Source organism: Mytilus galloprovincialis, chromosome 14 (assembly GCF_965363235.1).
Source record: "Mytilus galloprovincialis chromosome 14, xbMytGall1.hap1.1, whole genome shotgun sequence".
In the NCBI taxonomy this organism is placed as follows: domain Eukaryota; kingdom Metazoa; phylum Mollusca; class Bivalvia; order Mytilida; family Mytilidae; genus Mytilus; species Mytilus galloprovincialis.
In genome coordinates this window covers 65,810,258-65,831,950 of record NC_134851.1, presented here as the reverse complement: position 1 = coordinate 65,831,950, position 21,693 = coordinate 65,810,258, and the positions used below count along the sequence as shown (strand labels likewise).

The 21,693-nt window shown below is 33.4% G+C and overlaps 1 protein-coding gene across 1 annotated transcript; it reads right to left on the bottom strand.

Moving 5' to 3' along the window:
- Positions 1 to 16,817: 16,817 nt before the first annotated feature.
- On the bottom strand, positions 16,818 to 18,539 carry LOC143058152 (uncharacterized). The gene is made up of 3 exons (XM_076231615.1): positions 18,318 to 18,539; positions 17,410 to 17,529; positions 16,818 to 17,175 (listed from the first exon to the last, which is right to left on the bottom strand). Exons 1-3 carry the CDS (start codon positions 18,537 to 18,539, stop codon positions 16,966 to 16,968), a joined length of 552 nt encoding a protein of 183 aa, XP_076087730.1. The 3' UTR covers positions 16,818 to 16,965.
- Between the last annotated feature and the right edge of the window lie 3,154 nt (positions 18,540 to 21,693).

Sequence of the window (21,693 nt, the reverse complement as noted above, 5' to 3'; positions counted from 1 at the left end):
ACCAAGTAGTACATGAGGGTCAACAGAACAAAATTTAGATGCATACTCCATGGTAATCGACTCCGATGCCTTTGCCATACACACAAGCAAATTTCACTCACATTAATTTCATGTGAAATTAAAGTCCTGCGAATATCACGTGATTGTCAAGCGAATTTATTATCAAACGAACTGAGTTTAACTTGATTCTCGAGTAAGACTCGAACAAATTTCACGTGAATATCACATTCATTTTTTTCACGTCTAAAATAATCTGGACAACTTAAACAATTGAATGTAAAACTAATCTACATGTGAATATTATTCATTCACTAACCATTTCTTTCGGTAAGGACTTTATATCATTTTCAGTTTTAGATTTGACTTTATTCAGGAAGGCATCTCTATTTTCCAATTTAAATTGGATCTGCTTACCCTATCGGAGCACATGCGATCACCCCCAGTTTTTGTTGGGGTTCGTGTTGCTAAGTCTTCTATGTTGTTTCTTATGTACTATTGTCTGTTTGACTTTTTAGCCATGGCGTTGTCAGTTTATTGTCAATATATGAGTGTGACTTTCCTTTGGTATCTTTTGTCCATCTTTTCCAAAATAGCACTTGAATGGAACAGGTTGTGTTTGCCTCCTTTTGAGCATGTTGTACAGCCAGTCAAATTTAAATATAAATCTGTTGTTTCTTTAATAATTGTCATCCTCATATGCATACATATCTATATAAACACAGTAGATAAGAGGGATCTGAAATTTAATCAGATTATATGAAGAAATGATTATGATTTCATATGATGAAATCATAATCTTTCAGTCAGTTTAGTTGAAGTCTGGAGCTAGCATGTCAGTTAACTGCTAGTAGTCTGTTGTTATTTATGTATTATTGTCATTTTGTTTATTTTCTTTGGTTACATCTTCTGACATCAGACTCGGATTTCTCTTGAACTGAATTTTAATGTGCGTATTGTTATGCGTTTACTTTACTACATTGGTTAGAGGTATAGGGGGAGGGTTGAGATCTCACAAACATGTTTAACCCCGCCGCATTTTTGCGCCTGTCCCAAGTCAGGAGCCTCTGGCCTTTGTTAGTCTTGTATTATTTTAATTTTAGTTTCTTGTGTACAATTTGGAAATTGATATGGCGTTCATTATCACTGGACTAGTATATATTTGTTTAGGGGCCAGCTGAAGGACGCCTCCGGGTGCGGGAATTTCTCGCTACATTGAAGACCTGTTGGTGACCCTCTGCTGTTGTTTTTTATTTGGGCGGGTTGTTGTCTCTTTGACACATTCCCCATTTCCATTCTCAATTTTATTCTATATATTTCATATTTTAATAATCTGGTATAATTCAATCAAATACTTGTGTGGGTGCGTGGGTGTTGCAGCCTGTAGCTCATTGTCATATTTGGCATGTCCATAGATGGCGTTCTCAGTTTGAATCAAAATTTTGGAACTACCGTATTGGGCACTTGTTAATTTGAGGTCGACAACAAAGCAGGTGTTACACAAATTAGTTTTACTATTTAAAAAGAAAAGATGCCAAACAGAAGGAATTCAAGGCGATTGCCATCAAGGGCCATGGGAAAGAAGAGAAGAACGATTATCAGGACAGGAGGACAGGGAGTTCAGAACGAAGAAATCCCTCAAATAGAGGACGGAGCTGCCCGGAAAAGAATGATCAAGAAAACACAAGAGGTGGGACAAGTGGTGGCAGAAGAAACCGAAGGAAACTGCTGATATATCATCAGGAAATGAGTCGGTTATATTACATAAGAACATTAGGGCAAGTGAAGGGTATTTTTACAGAACGGATGGAACTCATTTGTCACAAATTTGAAATAAGCTTTTTTAAAATAATGATATACAAGGAGGTGTTGAGGTGTTGAGTTTTTCCTACGCACAACAAAATCTACTTTTCCAATGCTTCAATAATGAAAATTTTGTGGAGGTGAGAACCCAAGTCAGATTTGGTAGCTGACTTTGGCTCTCATGTGGCGGTCCAGGGAGACTGGTAGTGATTGGGGTATTATTTTAAATCGCCCCTTGCCCTGGGCCTGACAAGTTCTACAATTTGCAGGTTTGGAAATTGTGGTTAGTGGTAACGGTGGGGTCTACATATGGGTAACTATGGGACCTCCTTCACCGCAACTTATACAGGGGAGGCCTACACCTGCCAACAGGTGAGGCACTAATAACTGGAGCATTGGTAAACGAGAGTTTTCCCCGGTCACTCCCCATGGTAGGTGGTGGTGTAACCGTGTTTGTCTATCAGGGGTTTTATGACACTATTTCAACATAGGTCAGCTGATAGCCATTGTGTATAGGTAATTGGGAGTCACCCTGGTGCCTCAACAAAATATTATATAATACTATGTAGCCAAAGTTATGCCACAAAGAAAAAATGTATATTCTAGTCATGAAAAGTTGGTGTAATAAAATGTATGTTAAATTCAAAGGTTTTTGTATAAGTTGTAAAAGTTATAAATGAAAAACAAAGGATGGAACCTCTACACAAATGAGTATAACATGTCATGTCATGTTTAACAGAAAGTCTGTAGTATTTTAATTTTGGTATTTGTTATTTACATTTAACAACAGATAAAGAGAGACAAGTCTAGATTAAATTTTAATCACTCTGTGGTACTTTAGAAAATACGTCAACAACTCTTGATCGTTGTTCTTCGTCTAATTGTTATCTTTATTGGTATTGATATAGGGTCTTCTAAGATTATTGCAACTAAATGCATTTTGTTCTAAATTGGCGAATTTTTATTTTCAAACTCTGTTTTGAGGAACATTACTCCCAAAATTGGAGAAAGTCGGAAATACAATACATAGCATTACTTCGAACAGCAACCTGGTTTTATTTTCAAAAAGGTTATTTTTTCACTCTTATAGATACACAAACGTGCAGAATTTTGACATACTTGCGTTTTTCTGTTATCATCAGGCTTTAAAACGTGGGTATATAATACTCTGTTTGAAATAAGACACAGCATCTAAAGTATTTATAAGAACACCTATCTGGAACTCTGATAATGTGAATTTTAGCTAACATTTTTCTAGTTTTTTTTTTTCTTATTTCCGCTATCGTGTATTGATTTAATTTTTAATGTAACACGTCTACTGATTGCCTGCAAGTGCTTTGTCTAGTAGACATAGAAATAATTTTGTCATGTGACCGTGACGCTTTTATTCAGTGTGCTCTCCATTTTTTATGTTATTTCTTTATAGACATAAAAAAAAAAAAAATATTACAGTCATTCCTTTGATTTTCAATTTAAATTACTTTTATATAAATGTATATTTTAGTGTTGGAATAGGAATCTGAAGACAGTCTGAGAGAAACAGTCGGTTTGACATTTTATACAAAGTCCCGGCTGATCGGATTGTGAATATTATTTGAATTTATTAACCGGTGTTCAGACTGTGCCTTGCATTTTTCTCTTTCAATTGTCCTATTCGATGAAAACCATCTATTCCAACAAAAAGTGCCTAAATTGGTAATCTGTTTAACAAATTAAAACAACACCTCATCAATTTCATGCATCTAAAACGCTTTTTTTTATTTACTTTCATCAATAAATACTTATATAACAAGGATGTTTAAGGAATGACTGTAATATTTTTTTCTGTCTATAAAGAAATAGCATAAAAAATTTGGTGCACACTGAATAACGCGCGTAGCGGGTTATTTAACAGTGTGCACCCACATTTTTTATGTTATTTCGAATAGACAGAAAAAATATTACAGTCATTTCTTATAATTTAATTCTAAATTCCATTCTAAACCGTAGAAAACCACGAAAAAACGTTGATGACGTCAGGGTCACATGACTAAATTATGTCTATTGGCTAATAACAAAATAACGTCAGCCAATCAGAAGACGCGTTACATCCAAAATTAAATTATATAAGAATAGATATGTATTGTTCTAAAATTTATTAAGATATTTGATACTGTATGTAAGAAAACAACTGAAAGTCAGTTCTAGCATTTTCAGACAGATTTTATAATCAAAAACTTTCATATCTCTGTTTAATCTTTGCTAGCATACATCAGTAACTTGTTATCATTTATTTAGAATTTTGATAACTGGTATCTTGTTATAAACTGTAATTCTGTCTTTATTTTTAGTCATTTTGTGCTACAACTGCTCCCTTTCAATAAATTTCTCTCACAGTTAGCATTGCCACCGAATTTCCAATATATTAGTGCATTATACAGGACAGTGGTGTTACAGTACAAAGTAAGAACAAATTATTAAAATCAGTTGAAAAGATTTTACCTCATCAGACTGATACAAATCAAAAACACATAAAAGAAAACGCTGAAAGCACGTGGAAAGTTATTTATTCATCCCTAAAACAACAAAACATGGATATAGTGTAGAGACGTCATTAACAGTTGAAGAAATGAAGACAACAGTAGTATACCGCTGTTCAAAACTCATAAATCCATTGACAAAAAACAAAATCGGGATAACAAACTAAAACTGAGGGAAACGCATTAAATATAAGAGAACAACGACAATAAAAACATGAACGTGTGCAATGCCTGATTGGCTGAACATGTATTGTCTACCAGCTTATAGACATAATGTTGTAATATGACCATGACGAGAATATTCCCTCACAATAAGCATTGCCACCAAATGATGTTATATTAGTACATTATCAACAAAACAATTCAGTTCTGGGGGAAGAAGTATATAAAAACACAAAACAGGAACATTTTTTTTTAGTTAGTACAAGGCTCAAACGGGTAACAACTTTTCATTAATTAAATTATTTTCTCCGTTTTCCTTTTTCCCATTTGTTTCATTTTGATGAAGTAAATCCATCAAAAAAACAAATCCTTTGAAATATGCACAGTCGTCCGTGTACATATACGCCCACAGTGACAATAACAAAACAGAAAAAGCTTATTTAAACTTATTACTAAACACATTTTGTTTATGTACACTGGTAGGGAAATGAATTATCTCTTAAACATATTTTTCAAAAAATAAAGATTTACAATTCTGACATTCTCCAACCTCTTCATTGGAAAATTATATAACACACGTGATATAGATTTTCAAATTAAAATACCGTTATAGAGTTATACACCACCATGCATGATAATATCGACTTTTGCTAAATATTTTATATATCTTGTTGACATTTATAACAGTAAAGAAAAGAACTTCTTTCATAATTCTACAACAATTTGACTTAAGTAGAAGCATTCGTGATTACTCGACAGATTCCGTACAATCACCTGAGCATAGCCAATTTTAAATAGAAGATGGCTCCTGGTCAAAGATTGTTCCTCTTAACTATTGTTGCCCTGAAGACTTTAGGTAAGACTTATAAAATTTCATTCATTGTATTGCATGAAGAATAAATGTTACATGTAAATATAAGAAGCTGTAGTATGAGTGCTTTTGATATTCTGATCTAATATTTTAACAAGTTTCAAATAGAGACAAAATTAAATTTATTAATTGTTTTTGGCCAGTACCTTCATTTACAAATCCACACTCTTTAGTTGTTTCTGTTATATAATGGCAAAATGTACAGTAGGTAATGTTACTCGAACTAAAAATGATTCCATACAAATTCGTTACTTTGAAGCTATCGTTTGGTTAATTTTTATTATTGTTTTCATTTTTAAATTCAAAGCTTTGAATGGTCAAAATTTTGTAAAAATTATACTAGTCAAATTGATTTTAATTCAGGTGTTTGGTTCCGGTAATGGCCGATTTTGGCCCCAAATTTCATGTTCATCTTACGAAAGATTTCGGACACTTTTTAAACACTTAAGTGTCTATATCAATTGATTTAATTAGTTTATGTGAAAGATTTTAACTGATTAAGTCATTAAAAACGCTCCGATTAAAGCTTAAATGTGAAAAATCTATCAACTATGCAAAAACACGTCGCTTTTCAGATGGTTTTTGTCAAAAATGAAAGTTGCCGCAACCGTGTTCTTCCTCAACCTTTAAATGTGTTATGTATTATCATCAAATACAACTTACATTTCAATATTGTGAATGAACACGAATGCAGGCACTTTTATTTCAGACGGAAACCGTCTAAAATTTAACTAAATGATAAAATTGTGAAAATTTCAGTAATTTAGCATGACTTAATGATGCTAGTATCTGTGCATTGTATTGTCAAAAACACCCCATATTTATGTAGTAGCAGCATTCTACTTTCCAATAAATAGCTACAAGATTACATTTTCACAATTTTGTGAAACTGGTATACTTTGAGGCCAAAAAGGTGTCCTACTGAACCTACTTCTTTGCAATATGTGTTTATTAATGAAATAATAATATACACAAAATAAAAAGTTAAAACAAATTGCATTTTTATCTTATTGGTTGTAAGCCACTTAATATTTAGTTTTGTCTTCCTAGAATAATTAAGTGTTAGAAGACGTTTAGTATTTTAAAGAAAACATGTTCGTCCGTTTGTTTGTTTGTCATGTCATAGAGGTTTTTCTTCGACTTAAAAATATTATGAATAACAGAACGGGCGGATTTTCAAATATAACGCAGCGTTGATGATTCTAAACAAAACTCGAAACGGTGACATTTTTATAATCAATTCCGTAATTTGCTTAATTAAATAGCAAACAAGCTGACTATATGCGGTATGGGCTTTGTTCATTGTTCAAGGCAGTACGGTGACCTATAGTTGTCATTTTTTGTGTCATTCGGTCTATTGTGGATAGTTGTCTCATTAGCAATCATACCCCATCTTCTTGTTTATAGATAAATTATGGGTTTAAATTATATCATTCCACAATTGTTTTGCTTTTATTTGTTTTTCATTTATTCTGTTAATCATCAACATCAAACTAACTATGTTAAATTTTGTGAGTGTCGCACTTGATGATTAAATTGGTCTTGTGACACCTAACATTCCAACATAAATGACCATGGTACTAAGAGTATATTCTTTGATGGTTAAGATGAAGATATACTGGTGTATATTTCCTTTAATCATAAAACCCCCAACACACTTCATGTTGCCTGATAGGTCCCGACACTATTTCAGTATTTCGACAGTTAAACGTTTAGATTGTCCAGTTCGGCTGTTAAAGATTTAAATAGTCCTGTTAGATTAAGATGCATATATCATCTATGAAAATTATTCACATACTAGTTAATATTAAATTATTTTTTTTAAATGATTCATCAAAAGATATAAATAGTTATCAAAGGTATTATGATTATAATTTAGTACACCAGACGCGCGTTTCGTCTTCATAAGACTCATCAGTGACGTCAAGATAAAAAAAATTAAAAGCCAAATAAGTACAAAATTCAAGAACATTGAGGACCCAAATTTCCCAAAAGTTGTGCCAAATACGACTAAGGTAATCTATTACCGGCATAAGAAAATTCTAGTTTATCGAAAAATTCAAAGTTTTGTTACAGGAAATTAATAAAAATGACCATATAATTGAGATGCATGTCAACACGGAAGTGCTGACTACTAGGCTAGTGATACCCTCAGGGACGAAACATCAACCAGCAGTTGCATAGACAGATATGCCTTTATCAAAGATTCGAATGTCAATTCTTTGTTACAGTTTTTAACTTTGATCTAGTAAGCATGTCCCCTAGACTTGATTGTTTATTATACATAACCATTGGTTCAACAATAAGCGGTTGCCCACATTCTTTGACAAACTGCAATCAATTCTTATATTTCATATACCTTATTTTAAGTATATATGGATTATATTTAATCAATAAATTTAAAGGAATATATTCTTTTTCTTAAATTTTCTATGCTGCAATATTTCAGTAGGATTAATAAATAACGCATCTGTTATACGTATTTCACCTATTTTGATGTTATTCAATCTGCATGTAGGTATAAATGAATTTCCGCATTCGCTTTTTTATGATTGGTTGTTGTGTGAGAGATTGAAGAAGATCCCATTAGAGTAGTTGTTGTCAAAATTTGAAAAAGATCACAACCTTTATCTGACGTAGTGAACATAAAAGACGTGCAAGTTCGGAGTTTGTATTCTAATATTGGATTCGTTTTTTAGCATGAGAATGAAGAAATGCCTATCAGTAAATTATTTGCTAAAGATATATATTCACTTTTTATCGTATGGGGAAGTGTTTCTCCTATTTCAAAACAGAGATGGGAAGAAAATTTTTATATAGAAATTAGTGACGAGCAATGGAAAAAATATTTATTCACTAGCTTTCAAATGTTCTATAGAACGCAAACTACAAGCTTTCCAATCTCAACCTTTACACAGAATAGTCTCACAAAATTATCTTCTTGAAAAATATAAACTTTCTTTAACTAATGAATGTGCCAGTTGTAAAGAAACAGAAACTACAGAGCATAATTTTATTTGAATTTACAGAAATAAAACAATTTTGGAGAGATTTTTCAAATTGATGGTACATTTGTATTCAGTTTGGGAGTAAATCTGTCTTTGAATAAAGGCAGTGTCATTTTGGTGTATTGAGTTCTGATAACTTAGATGTAGGAAGATGTGGTGTTAGTGCCAATGAGACAACTCTCCATCCAAATTACAATTCATAAAATTAAACCATTATAGGTCAAAGTACGGCCTTCAACACGGAGCCTTGACTCACACCGAACAACAAGCTATATAAAACTTAGTTTTAAATTATTGTATCCTACAGGCAAAGTATTACATTAATTATGTAAAGAACACACAATCAGACAGACTGTTCATATTTGTGCAAGCTTTTCTTAATTTTTTTGAAAGACGTCTGGAGATATTAGAATTTTTATATATTTCTAAAAACAAACATGAGTCATTTGTCAACAGAAAATAACAGTTGTTTATCACTCTTTCCGTTTACTGATATGGTATTGATTTCTCACTGATATTAATAAAAGATGGAAGTATCTGGTATATTGGTAGACTGAACTTTACGATGCCTCGTTACGGATCTATGCATACACAAAATATATTGAGTGCGACAATATACTACTGCATGGTCTTAATAATTTGATTTTTTTTTTTTGGCTCAATATCACAATTAGGGCGCACAAGTTAATATTTTGTGTGCGTGATATGAAAATATTTTGAGCTTTAACTAATAGTTAGTGTGCTAAACATAAACATATTGTGCGCACATATTCTGTGAAATCTAGATATGGCAGTGCTGTCAAAGGTCTCCAGTGCAGAGAGATTCATCAGTATTAAACGATTTGATAAGGTTTCATTTTGAAACGAGACTAAACTTCAAGAACATTTTCTCACTTTTCGAAAATATCATAAATAATGTAAAGTATAATTGACACCTGACACATATTCCGGTAGCTCCATTCGAAGATTTCGTTGCATTATATAACATAGAAACAGTTAGATCCTAATAACAAATGTCAGTCTTCGTCTTATAGAAAAATACATTATAGCTAGATAAAAAAAATCGACATTTTATACTCATTTATATCATTAAAAGTACAGATCAATTTTGAGTTTCTTTTTGACGAAAAATTGTTGATTATGTTTTGTTTCATTTCTTATAATTTTTTAATCAATTGATCCGGTCTTATAAAAAGGATATCATATCTAGTTTTGTGACAGTAAGCCACTTTAATTCGATTGGCAGATGTTTGTAATCGTTGCATCCTTCAACGAATATTCTGGCCCCAAATATGAAAACAAGAGAACTCCCTTTTGAATAAGTATCCACATACCACAATATTTTAGTAGATGTAGCATTTTAGCAAACGCAGTTCCATCAGCACACTAATTTATACAAGAGCTGTCAAAATGACAGTAAACCGGATTCTTTAACATTTATTTGTGTTCTGGCATTTATCAATATTACAAGGACCAAAACTCCTAATAGGTAAAATTTATGATTATCAATATCAAACTTGACTTCCATGTTGTCAACAATAACAACATATAAACTAGATAGAAAATGACCCTCTAGCAGGACAAACTGTGTGCCCTTAATGCATAAAGTAAGAAAAAATTACTAAGCCCACCTACCTAAAATTTTGAAAATATCTAAAAAAAATGAATGAATTGTATGGTTTTCAAATGGAAAGGCAAAAATCAAGCTTGACCTGTTTGACCATCTAGTTATTATAAGTGACATCATTTTGAAATATTAGAGAGCATATAAGTACACACACGTTTGTTCAGCAGGGGTAGGTAAGCAGAAATCATGAAGTCAAACAAGGAAGAGATACGTTTATGAGACTTAAACCTTATAAAATATGAAACCATAGTATCTTGTGGTCACTCCAATAACTTTCTAGGCTCCCACTTTCAAATCGTTGTTGTCTTGTAATATATGCATGGTCAATGGAAGAATGATTGTCTGTGGTTTCATCGATATGAGCTTGGCCTAAATTAAGTGCATGCATAGTACTCTGAAGTTTTTTCAACTGCGTAGTTTGTTTGAATTGGTCAATATTGATATCTCCAAGAAGAACTGTGTAATGATTGGGTGTCACAACAGAATGTATTGTATCACAAATGTTGTCCACATTGGTTGATGGATGACAGTATATTGATGTCAGGCAATAGTGTTTTTCAGATAATGACACTGTCAACTGTATTCCCTCTATCCCTTCTTCCTCAATGAATTCTATTGAATCAACCTGTAGTCCTTCTTTTACATATGCAAAGACGCCACAATGAGGTCTGTGTAAATGTATTGCATGTGGGTAAAAGTCAATGAGATTAAAACCATTCAACATATAATGATCTAATGAATCTGACTTTTTAGCCCAAGTTTCTTGTATAAATATTACATCATTCTGATATATACGATCATCATTTCTATAGTCGTCTATGTGTTTGTGTAATGATCTTGCATTATGGCATAAGATAGCAAGTTTTGGCTTTGCAAGTGGCAATTGACTGTAAACAATCTGTTTCTCATTTCTAAGTCGGGATATCTCAATTTTGACACTCTTGTCAATTGTGATCTTGTCCTTGTTGAAGTCGAGAAGATGGAGACCCTGTAGTGAAGTAACTCGACTTAATGCTACATATACCATGTGACTTTGGATGCGTCCTTTGAAGGAAACAGCAGCATTAGAAAGTGAAATTCCTTGACATTTGTGTACTGTTGATGCGGCAGCTGGTTTCAATGGGAACTGTTTGCGAACGATTTGAACATTTTTGTATTTTCCTACTTGAAATTGTCTGGTTATGAAATGTATTGGTGTCCAATTAGGATTAATAGTTCCTTTGTATAGTGATTTGCTTTTTCTCCTTTGTGTCGCACCAATGTCTTTGTCCAGAAAAACAACCCACAAAAGTATCGGTTTATTGTTTGATATGTCAATATGCACAAGTTGGCAGGAAGCTCCATTGGTTAGACCATCTTTTATATCTACATTTTGAATCATCATGTAGTTTGCAGAAACTTTCAAAGGTAATTCTGAGAGCAAGTTTTGAGTTTTTTGTGGTGGAAGAGTCTTAGATATGTTTAATATAGAGTCTCTGACATTTGTTGTTACATCTCCAATTACATAATCAGAGGACTGAGCAACATGTAAATGACCCTCTATCTTTGATAATGAATATACATTGTGCTCGTCAACAAGTGCATTGGAACTGAACAAATGTATGTAATTGTCTATATTAGATTCCCTAGGTGATGAAACAAGTCTTGTAGATAATGTTAGAATGTCATTTTCTGTTTGCACCCCTTCTCGGACTCTATTGAGTAAATGTGCAAATTGAGCATCATCTCTCTGACGCATAACAGTCTTCAGTTCATAAAATGTAACCAAATCTTGCCAAAAATTAGTTGCTAGTTGTCCATAATCCGCTGTTGACAATGAAAAAATCCACTGATCAAGAACAGGGCGTAACTGAAAAAGATCACCAACTAAAAGCAGTGATATACCACCAAATGGCTCTTTTGATCCAAAGATATCTTGGAGTCGGTTACTTAGGAAATTAAACATTCTAATGCCAACCATGGACACCTCATCTATAATAAGGACCTTTAACTTGGCAAAATGACATCTCAGAGTGTTCAAAGTGCTGTGGTCTAAAGGTATATAAGTTTTCAAAGACTGGCTGGCAGGAATGTGGAAAATTGAATGCAGCGTATTACCTTTAATGTTGTATGCAGCTTTGCCTGTTGGTGCTCCTATAACTACCTTTATCTCATCTGGATTTTCACCTGCAGTGTCAAAATATCGCAATAAGGCTTGATAAATAGCTTTCAACACATGACTTTTACCCACCCCTGCTCCACCAGATAAGAAAACATAATAGGGTTCATCATTTGTTTTAGTTGTATTCAGAATGTAGTAAAAGAAACATTTTTGCTCTGGATTTAAAGAACGAACTAGTTCCAAATATTCTTGGTCTGATAGCTTATTTGCTATTACAATTTCAGCGGCTCTTTTTGCACTATTAGAGCACCCAATATCTTGTCCTATGTCATAATGTGTACAGGAACTATCTGCAGGCTGGAGTATAGATTCCATGTCTTGTCTGAGCTGTTCTGAATCATCCTCTGTTTGTCTTGCATTTGGAGCAATGTCATCTATTTCATCATTGACTATCTGTTGGTTGGCATCTTCGAAAATTTCTTCAATGCTTTCATCTGAGGTAAAGGCGTCAAACATTGCCTTAAATGAAATAATGTGGGCTTCATGTATTTTAAACTCATCTTCATAAGTGGTACTTTGTCCTTTAAGAGCATTTTCCTCTCTCCATGGATAAAAGAGCATTAATTGCTCTCGATAGTATAACTCTGGATCTTTTTTAAGACTATATCTCACTGAACGTATTACCTTGGGGACCCTTCTCTTAACCAGCCAACTTCCATCAGGCAAATGAATTGTCATACCTGCAACTATCTCCTCCACATTATTGTCTACTCCATCTATTTGATCAACTGTGTCAGAGATACCTTTTTTCTTGTCAACTTGTTTTTCAAAAGAAGATGCAAATTGTGACAATATAATATTTTCCATCGAAGGTGGACGTTCTGAGTACCTATCAAGGAGTCCAGCACAAATTACTTCTGTAGATTCATCAGGGAGTGTTTTGAGCACAGATGCTGGCTTCAAAATACCAATACGCTTCTCTGGTGTAGAGGTGTTGATGAAAATGACATCTCTAGAACTCTGTGTCAAAGGAAGTTGGAGCAGCAGATATATTGCTTCTTGTGCAGAAACTTCACAGTGATTCAAGAACTTGTTAGAAATAACTCTCATTTTCTCCCTTACACTGAAGTTTCCTCTTTTCACTTCATCCACTGCATTTTGCAAAAGCATATTCATACCTCTTTGAGATTTCATAATATAGCTAGCTATAGCATATGGGTCAATAACAAACTGGAGATCTGTGTTTGCTTGCCATATTCTTAATACTTGAAGATTGTAAGAGTTAATTCTGACATCATTCACAGCTCTCTTCAAGAACACCTTTTTCTTTGACAATGATGAACGAATAGCATCTATGTACTGTTGGTTATTTAATTTACATTTAGTAAGGAAAGTTTGAAAGGTCATATCCTCATCACCTGTCAGGGTTTCTAATACTATACTAATTTTTTTGTAATTGTCCTTATGCTTGAGAATTTCTGTTTTTGAATGATCTGCAGGAAATGGTTCTAAAATCAAGGTTTCTGCCATGGGAGGAATAGGAAATCCAAAGCGACATACACGCTTGCCTTTCTTTTTGCATGATTTGGAATGTCGATGTTTTTGCAATTTTACAAACTGTTGATCTTCTTCTGAGACATTAGAACTAGAAGTTATGTGTGCGTCTATAAATTCAAGGATATCACTCATTTGGCTAGATCCATATATTGGTGAATTTTTAATCCAGAACAAGCAATGCAAGTGAGGAGAGCCTCGCTGTTGAAACTCTACTCTTATGTAATAGTCCTGTAATTCTCCTAATGGGGAGTTTTTACATTTCAAAATATTGTTTAGAAATATCTGAGTTCTATAGTGAAAGTGTCTGGCACATGTTGTTGGGTGCTTTTGAATCAATTCACATCTCTGCATCCAATTCATTGCAATAGTTTCTTCCACAGAAATGTCTCGTTTATATTCTTTATTAGCTAAGATACATAGTAAGTCTAACCATTGAGTCTCAGCTGCTGAAAAAGTAGCAAAGAAAGTTGGCAGGCCTAGCTGTCTCAATATTGCAAATAATTCCTTCTGCTTGTTTTGATAATAAGGTGGTGATGACCTTAGAGTCTTTAAAAATGTAAATCCCTGGTCATTTTGAAGTAAACTGTTTATATTTTCAGATGATTTTAATTGTCCAGCTGTATATGAATTATTGTTAGTTTTACGTAAAGCAGTAGTTGTAATGTCTTTGACTTGTAATGTTTGAAGTTTCTTAAGTTTAAAGAAAATATTAGGCACAGATGTTGAAAATCTAGTGTCTGCACTCCTCAACTCTGCCTTGCAGATTGTGCTGAAAGTTACTGGAATTGTTCTCTGATGATTTTCAATTCTTTTTTGTCCAGCAAATAGCACAGGGAATGACTTTTCCTCTGCATATTTGTCAAGGAATAAGCTTAGAGGATGGTTTTTTTCACCAGGTGCAATTTGTAAGGCATGCCTACCATCATCTGTAAAGTCTAAATTTTGTAGTAAAGTGTCCTTGTTCCCTGAACCTGACACTTCTTCATCAGATTGTTCTACCCAGTTATCATCATTTTCATCTGGGATCAATTTATTCTTTTCTTGGTTTTGTTTACTGTGTGGTAAAGTATTGCCTTGTGCTCTTTGATTTTTTGCAGACTGCATTTGCACTAATTTTTCATGGCTTTCGATCACTTCAATGTCAGTTTCTGATGCAAAGTTGATGATATTTGTGTTTTCTGATGTCCAAGAGGTATCCAGTTGTATTGCTTCCTCTTGATATAATGGACTATTTCCAATGAAATATTTAACTAATTCATAAATAACTTTTGGTCTCACAGTTTCATGGAGGATGGAGGATTTGTACTCAAGTTTTCTTTTAAATAACAGATGAATAGTAGCAGTGTCTTCAAATCTTCTAGGAAGCACAGATATAACATCAGACGGATCCATTGGTACATTAACTGTATTGCCATATATCCCAAACTGCTTTCCTACTCCAAGTTCCTTCAGTTGCATGAACGGTATGCGCAATGCTACAGTTCTCTCCTCAGTTTGAGTTGGAGACAAGTGATGTAAGTAGTCTGGTAAAGTGTTGTACTTAAATCCATTGTTGTAGGCCGTGGGTGGCATTTTTTTTTCCATTATATATTTATGGCATGTTTTGCACACCCATTCACTTTCTGAAACACTTTTAGTTCCTGTAAGAGTTTGATCCAATATTTCTTGTGGAATTCCTTTCTGCATATAATGTTCTTTAGAACAGGCATAAACACTATGCTGGTAAAATGTTTGCATACAACATGAGCAAATGAAATCATCACTTCTTTTGAGCAAGTCTCTAAATATTTGAATTTGGATTTCAATGTCACTTTTCTTTTTTATCCTTGAATGTCTGTTGAGATGTGTTTCTTTTTTGTTCCTGTTATAGGTATGTCGCCATTTTTGTCTACTTGTTTTTTCCTTATCTCTAACTTCAGTTATACTGCGTCTATTTTGACGAGTTTTTCTTCTTTTAGCATTACCCTGATCTCTAACTTCAGGTATACTGCGTCGTTTTTGACGTGTTATATTACTACTAGCACTTTCTTGTTCTTTAACTTCAGGTATACTGCGTCTATTTTGACGAGTTTTTTGTCTTTTAGCATTACCTTGATCTCTTACTTCAGGTATACTGCGTCGTTTTTGACGTGTTATATTACTCCTAGCAGTTTCTTGTTCTTTAACTTCAGGTATACTACGTCTATCTTGACGAGTTTTTCTTCTTTTAGCATTACCTTGATCTCTTACTTCAGGTATACTGCGTCGTTTTTGACGTGTTATATTACTCCTAGCAGTTTCTTGTTCTTTAACTTCAGTTATACTGCGTCTATCTTGACGAGTTTTTCTTCTTTTAGCATTACCCTGATCTCTAACTTCAGGTATACTGCGTCGTTTTTGACGTGTTATATTACTCCTAGCAGTTTCTTGTTCTTTAACTTCAGTTATACTGCGTCTATCTTGACGAGTTTTTCTTCTTTTAGCATTACCCTGATCTCTAACTTCAGGTATACTGCGTCGTTTTTGACGTGTTATATTACTCCTAGCACGTTCTTGTTCTTTAACTTCAGTTATACTGCGTCTATCTTGACGAGTTTTTTGTCTTTTAGCATTACCTTGATCTCTTACTTCAGGTATACTGCGTCGTTTTTGACGTGTTATATTACTCCTAGCACTTTCTTGTTCTTTAACTTCATTCATGCTTCGTCTATGTGAACGAGTTTCATTCCTTCTAGCTTTTTCCTGATCCTTAACCTCAGTCATGCTTCGTCTATGTGAACGAGTTTCATTCCTTCTAGCTTTTTCCTGATCCTTAACCTCAGTCATGCTTCGTCTATGTGAACGAGTTTCATTCCTTCTAGCTTTTTCCTGATCCTTAACCTCAGGTATGTTTCGTCGTTCTTTGCGAGTTAAATTCCTCTTCTCATTTTCTGTCTGTCTATTCAGAGGACACTGCCTTTTTTTTTCGTCTAGATAAATTGTTTAGTTCTTGTTGTGTAAGTCCTGGAAGAGAGGCATTTAGATTTTTAGAATGTTTTGGACTGTATAAACTTTTCTTATGGATATTTCTCATGTCTTGATCATTTAAATATTCACAGAACCAATTCAGTTCTTTGGTTCTAGCAGGTTCTGTATGAATATCTGTAGCAGAAGTGGTCGCAAACAAATTAGTATCCTGAATTTTTCTCTTTTTCTGAAAAGATAAACAAAAAACTCTTGTGATCCATTTAGTTGAGGGAACTGTAATGATAGACAATATATAGTACAACACAATTTTGTATACCCTGTCTATTTTTTTATTTTTTTTCTTGTCGCATTTATTCTTTTGTTCATTTGTTTTATTAGTTTTTCTCTCTTTTTTTACTGCAGTATCTTTTCTGTCTTTTTGCCACTGTAAGTCCAGGTTTAAATTGTATATAAACTGTACTAACCTTTTGACTGTCAATTTTAGAAGTTGTTGGCTGTTGACTTTGTGAGTTGGGATTGGCCACTGTAAATAGTTGTTGAGATGCTGGTCTTGGAATGTCTTTGGATTCCTCTGTAACTTGTTTCTGTGAAAAGTGAAGAAAAAGTATAGCCCAAGCCAGATACAATGTCACATGATTAAGTATTATTTAGTACAACATAATTTTGTATACCCTGTCTATTTTTTTTCTTTTTTTCTTGTCGCATTTATTCTTTTGTTCATTTGTTTTATTAGTTTTTTCTCTTTTTTTACTGCAGTATCTTTTCTGTCTTTTTGCCACTGTAAGTCCAGGTTTAAATTGTATATAAACTGTACTAACCTTTTGACTGTCAATTTTAGAAGTTGTTGGCTGTTGACTTTGTGAGTTGGGATTGGCCACAGGAAATAGTTGTTGAGATGCTGGTCTTGGAATGTCTTTGGATTCCTCTGTAACTAGTTTCTGTGAAAAGTGAAGAACAATTATAGCTCAAGCCAGATACAATGTCACATGATTAAGTATTATTAGTGAAAAATGAAGAGAAAAAAATAGCCTAATGCCAGATGCAATGTCACAAGAATAAGTATAATTAGTTTCTGTCAGTTGAAAGAGAGAGAATTTGATTTTGATAAACAATTTCTGAATTAATAAAATTGAGAATGGAAATGGGGAGTGTCAAAGAGACAACAACCCGACCATAGAGCAGACAACAGCAGAAGGTCACCGACAGGTCTTCAATGCAGCTAGAAATTCTCGCACCCGGAGGCGTCCTTCAGCTGGCCCCTAAACAAATATTTGTATATGCCCCTATACTATATATATAATACATACATGACGTTCAAGCCTCTTCCGTAGCTTGTCTTCCCTATTCTTCTGACTGGGTGATTTTTTGTTCTGCTTAGGCATTTTGATGAGTTTCAATGTTGCATATCTAAAAAAAAAAAAAACTTTATTAATAAAATTTCTGTCCAAACAGTATACAAGAAAAAAAGATAATGATGATTCATAAAAAACATATATATGCATATACAACAATTAAATTAGTACAAAAAGTTTGTGATAATCAATTATTGTGAGTCTGTATTGGATGGTGGTTGTGCAGCTGAATCAGATGGTGGTTGTGCAGCTGAATCATTGAAATCATCCATGTCTTCATCAAACGACATTGCATGAAGAACTTCCTGGCTAGAATCAAGGTCTCTTTTCAACTTTTTGCATTGATCTTGTGCCTCATATTGGTCACGTCTTGCCTGAGAAATTTTTTTCCTTAAACTTAGGTTTTCATTCTTCAAACTCTCAATTTTCTTTTGAGCCTCCTTTAACTCTTCATCAGTTTTAGTTAAATTGGTTTTAACTGAATCAGCATTATGATTTACATCGTCCATCAAAGTTGTGATTTCATCTGTCAAATCACTGACAGTGTTCATATGCTCTTCTGAAACTTTCCCATTTTTCTTTACTTTGAAAAGCATGCCCACAATTTGCAGTGACACCCCTTTTGCTTTGGTGGCAGAACTTTTAATTTTATTCACCCTTTCCATTATCTGAATAAAGAAAAATGAATTAAAGTAATTGTATTTGAGTGCAACAACCCTGATGTGATAGGGCCATAGGGGCATGCAAATTGTCTTATATACTACAAGAACCCTGAATTGCTCACATGGGAAATCACTATATTCAGGTATTTTAATAATTAATATTTTCTTATTCAATGTCTTTTAAGTGACATTATTACATGGTTTGATTCAGAACTTGGTTGAAATTGACAAATCAGTTTAGGAAAGGAGATACAAATGTGAAATGTAAACAGATGGATGTATACAAATGAACAAATAAAAACAGAGTCAAAGTGATGAAAAAGGCTTATACTAGTGATTGGCTAGGTGAGCTAAAATAACCAGCATCTGATGCCATGAAAAACCAGCTCACTGGAGCCATTAAAGTGTGTGTAATTTGCAGACTAATCCCTTCAGTGTTTGCTTTTGTAGAGGAATATACATCTGGATATAACTCCAGTAATTATGATCCACTGTATAAAAGAAATAAACCATTATATTTGTCCATTTGCAGCAGGAACAATCTACATCTGTCAAGCTAATGTAATCAACAGTGTTACATTTATTAAAATTGAGAACCAGAATTAAATATATTTTATAATGATTATGCCAAGTGCATGAAAATACATGTATTGCAAACAAAATATGTGAAAGTGCTAAATGACAAACAGTATACATGTTCATATGTTACAATAAAATTTAAAGTATGATGATGGTTGAAATAAAGCATGGTTGGATGATATAAGGTGAAGTGATGTCATTTATTTCATTTCTAAACAGGTAAGAAATAAAAAGAAATGTTAATTACTACATATAAAGACATATAAAGCATGGTTAATTTGGCCACTGATGCACATTCTAATAAAAAAAATACTATTTTTAACAAAGCTGAAGTAAAATTAACATTACAATTTCTTAATTTTTTTTTTATTTAAATGTAAAGGTGAATCAGTGTTACCAGCACCTTACCACGAGGATGATCTAAATATGCAATACAATTAAAACTACATATTGAGACTTAACCATGCAATGTGATACCTGGCACATGTGATAGCATTGTATATAACATTTATGCATGCAAGTGTAAATGAAATAGTGAATAGTGACTATATGTATTTATATATCTGATGAAATTTGAATATTAAGCAGGAAAGAAGGCAAAGTATCACATTCAGTAAAGCCTGAGATTTAATGTTTAAGGCCAAAATCCATAAGTCATGCAGAAATACACACAATTACCATTGAAGGAAATTTGTTTAAATCTCAAACTGTACAAGGTGCCACGAATGAGATTGCAAGCACAGTAAAAAGCAAAAAAATAAAAAAAATAGTATTACCTTTATCAATCATAGAATGCTTCTAAAGTTAAGGAATCCCATTTCTGTTGTACAATCTGCCAATGATACTCAGGTAACACAATTTTTCAATCTTTCAAGAACCGAAAGGTTTGGTTGAACGGTTCATGAGCAAATGCACGGACACAACATTTTTTAAACTTTCAAGAACCATAACTCCTGAACGGTCAAAGTCAAAATCGTCATTATTGAACTTGACCTCCATTTTGTTGTCAGTAACAACATATTAAAATTTTAAAAGGTTTGGTTGAACAGTTCATGAGTAAATGCACGGACACGACATTTTTTAAACTTTCAAGAACCGTAACTCCTGAACGGTAAAAGTCAAAATCGTCATTATTGAACTTGACCTCCATTTTTTTGTCAGTAACAACATATTAAAATTTTAAAAGGTTTGGTTGAACGGTTCATGAGTAAATGCACGGACACAACATTTTTTAAACTTTCAAGAACCGTAACTCCTGAACGGTAAAAGTCAAAATCGTCATTATTGAACTTGACCTCCGTTATGTTGTCAGTAACAACATATTAAAATTTTAAAAGGTTTGGTTGAATGGTTCATCAGTAAATGCACGGACAACATTTGGTTGCCGCCCGCCCGCCCGACCGCCCGACCGCCCGGCCGCCCGCCGTACATCCCCAAATCAATAACCGACATTTTTGACACAAAAATCCGGTTAAAAATGTAGCAATACCTTATTATATGACCCATGTTAAAAAAAAGTGTCAGGAAAAATACATAAAGAAAATCAGCTGTATCAACTGCTTTCTCACTATTTTAGACTTCTATAAAGAACTGTGTGTATTCAAATTTGAGATTTAGTTAATTTTAAAACCAGTTATAATTACCCGTTGGTAACTGAGGTAGGAAAATGATTGTACCAAGTTAAGAACATAACAGTTGTCTATCACTCGTTCCGTTTATTGATATGGTATTAATTTCTCACTGATATTAATGAAAGATGGAAGTATCTGGTATATTGGTAGAATGAACTTTACGATGCCTCGTTAGGGATCTATGCATACACAAAATGTATTGAGTGCTACAATATACTACTGCATGGCCTTAATATTTCATTTTTTTTTTTTTTTGCTCAATATGATATATAGTAGGCAAAAGTTAATATTTTGTGTGCGTGATATGAAAATTATCTGGGCTTGAATTAATATTTTGTGTGCTAAATATTAACAAAGTGTGCACACAAATTCTGTTAAATCTAAAGGTGGCAGTGCTGTCAAATATCTCCACTGCAGAGATGCATTAGTCATAAACGGTTTTATAAGGTTTCATTTTGACACGAGGTTAGATTACAGGAAACTTCTTTCACTTTTCTCAAAATCTCATCAATTATGTAAAGTTCTTTAATTGACACCTGCAACGATATTCCGGAAGTTCCATTTGTAGATTTCGTTGCATTATTTAACAAAGAAATAGTTATATCTCAATTGTAATAATAAATGTCCGTCTTCGTCTTATAGAAAAATACATTAACGCTATTTTGTGCCTTTGTCATTTGATCTTTTTTGTGATAATTTTTCATATCATGCTACTCACTTGAGATGGAAAAGTATCGTCAGAAACTAAGAAGGCACGTGGCGTTGCTTATGACATTGAAATCATAAAAGTTGCAGATCAAATTTGAGTTTCTTCATAACGAAAGATAATTTCTGAATCAATTGATCCAGTCTTATACAAGGGTTATCAAATCTAGATG

Coding starts and splice junctions, on each gene's coding strand:
- LOC143058152 (XM_076231615.1), bottom strand. CDS start 18,539: ATGCTTTTCAAAGTAAAGAAAAATGGGAAAGTTTCAGAAGAGCATATG. Junction 17,530..18,317: donor TAAGGAAAAAAATTTCTCAG/GCAAGACGTGAC, acceptor CACTTTTCACAG/AAACTAGTTACAGAGGAATC. Junction 17,176..17,409: donor CTAAAATTGACAGTCAAAAG/GTTAGTACAGTT, acceptor CACTTTTCACAG/AAACAAGTTACAGAGGAATC.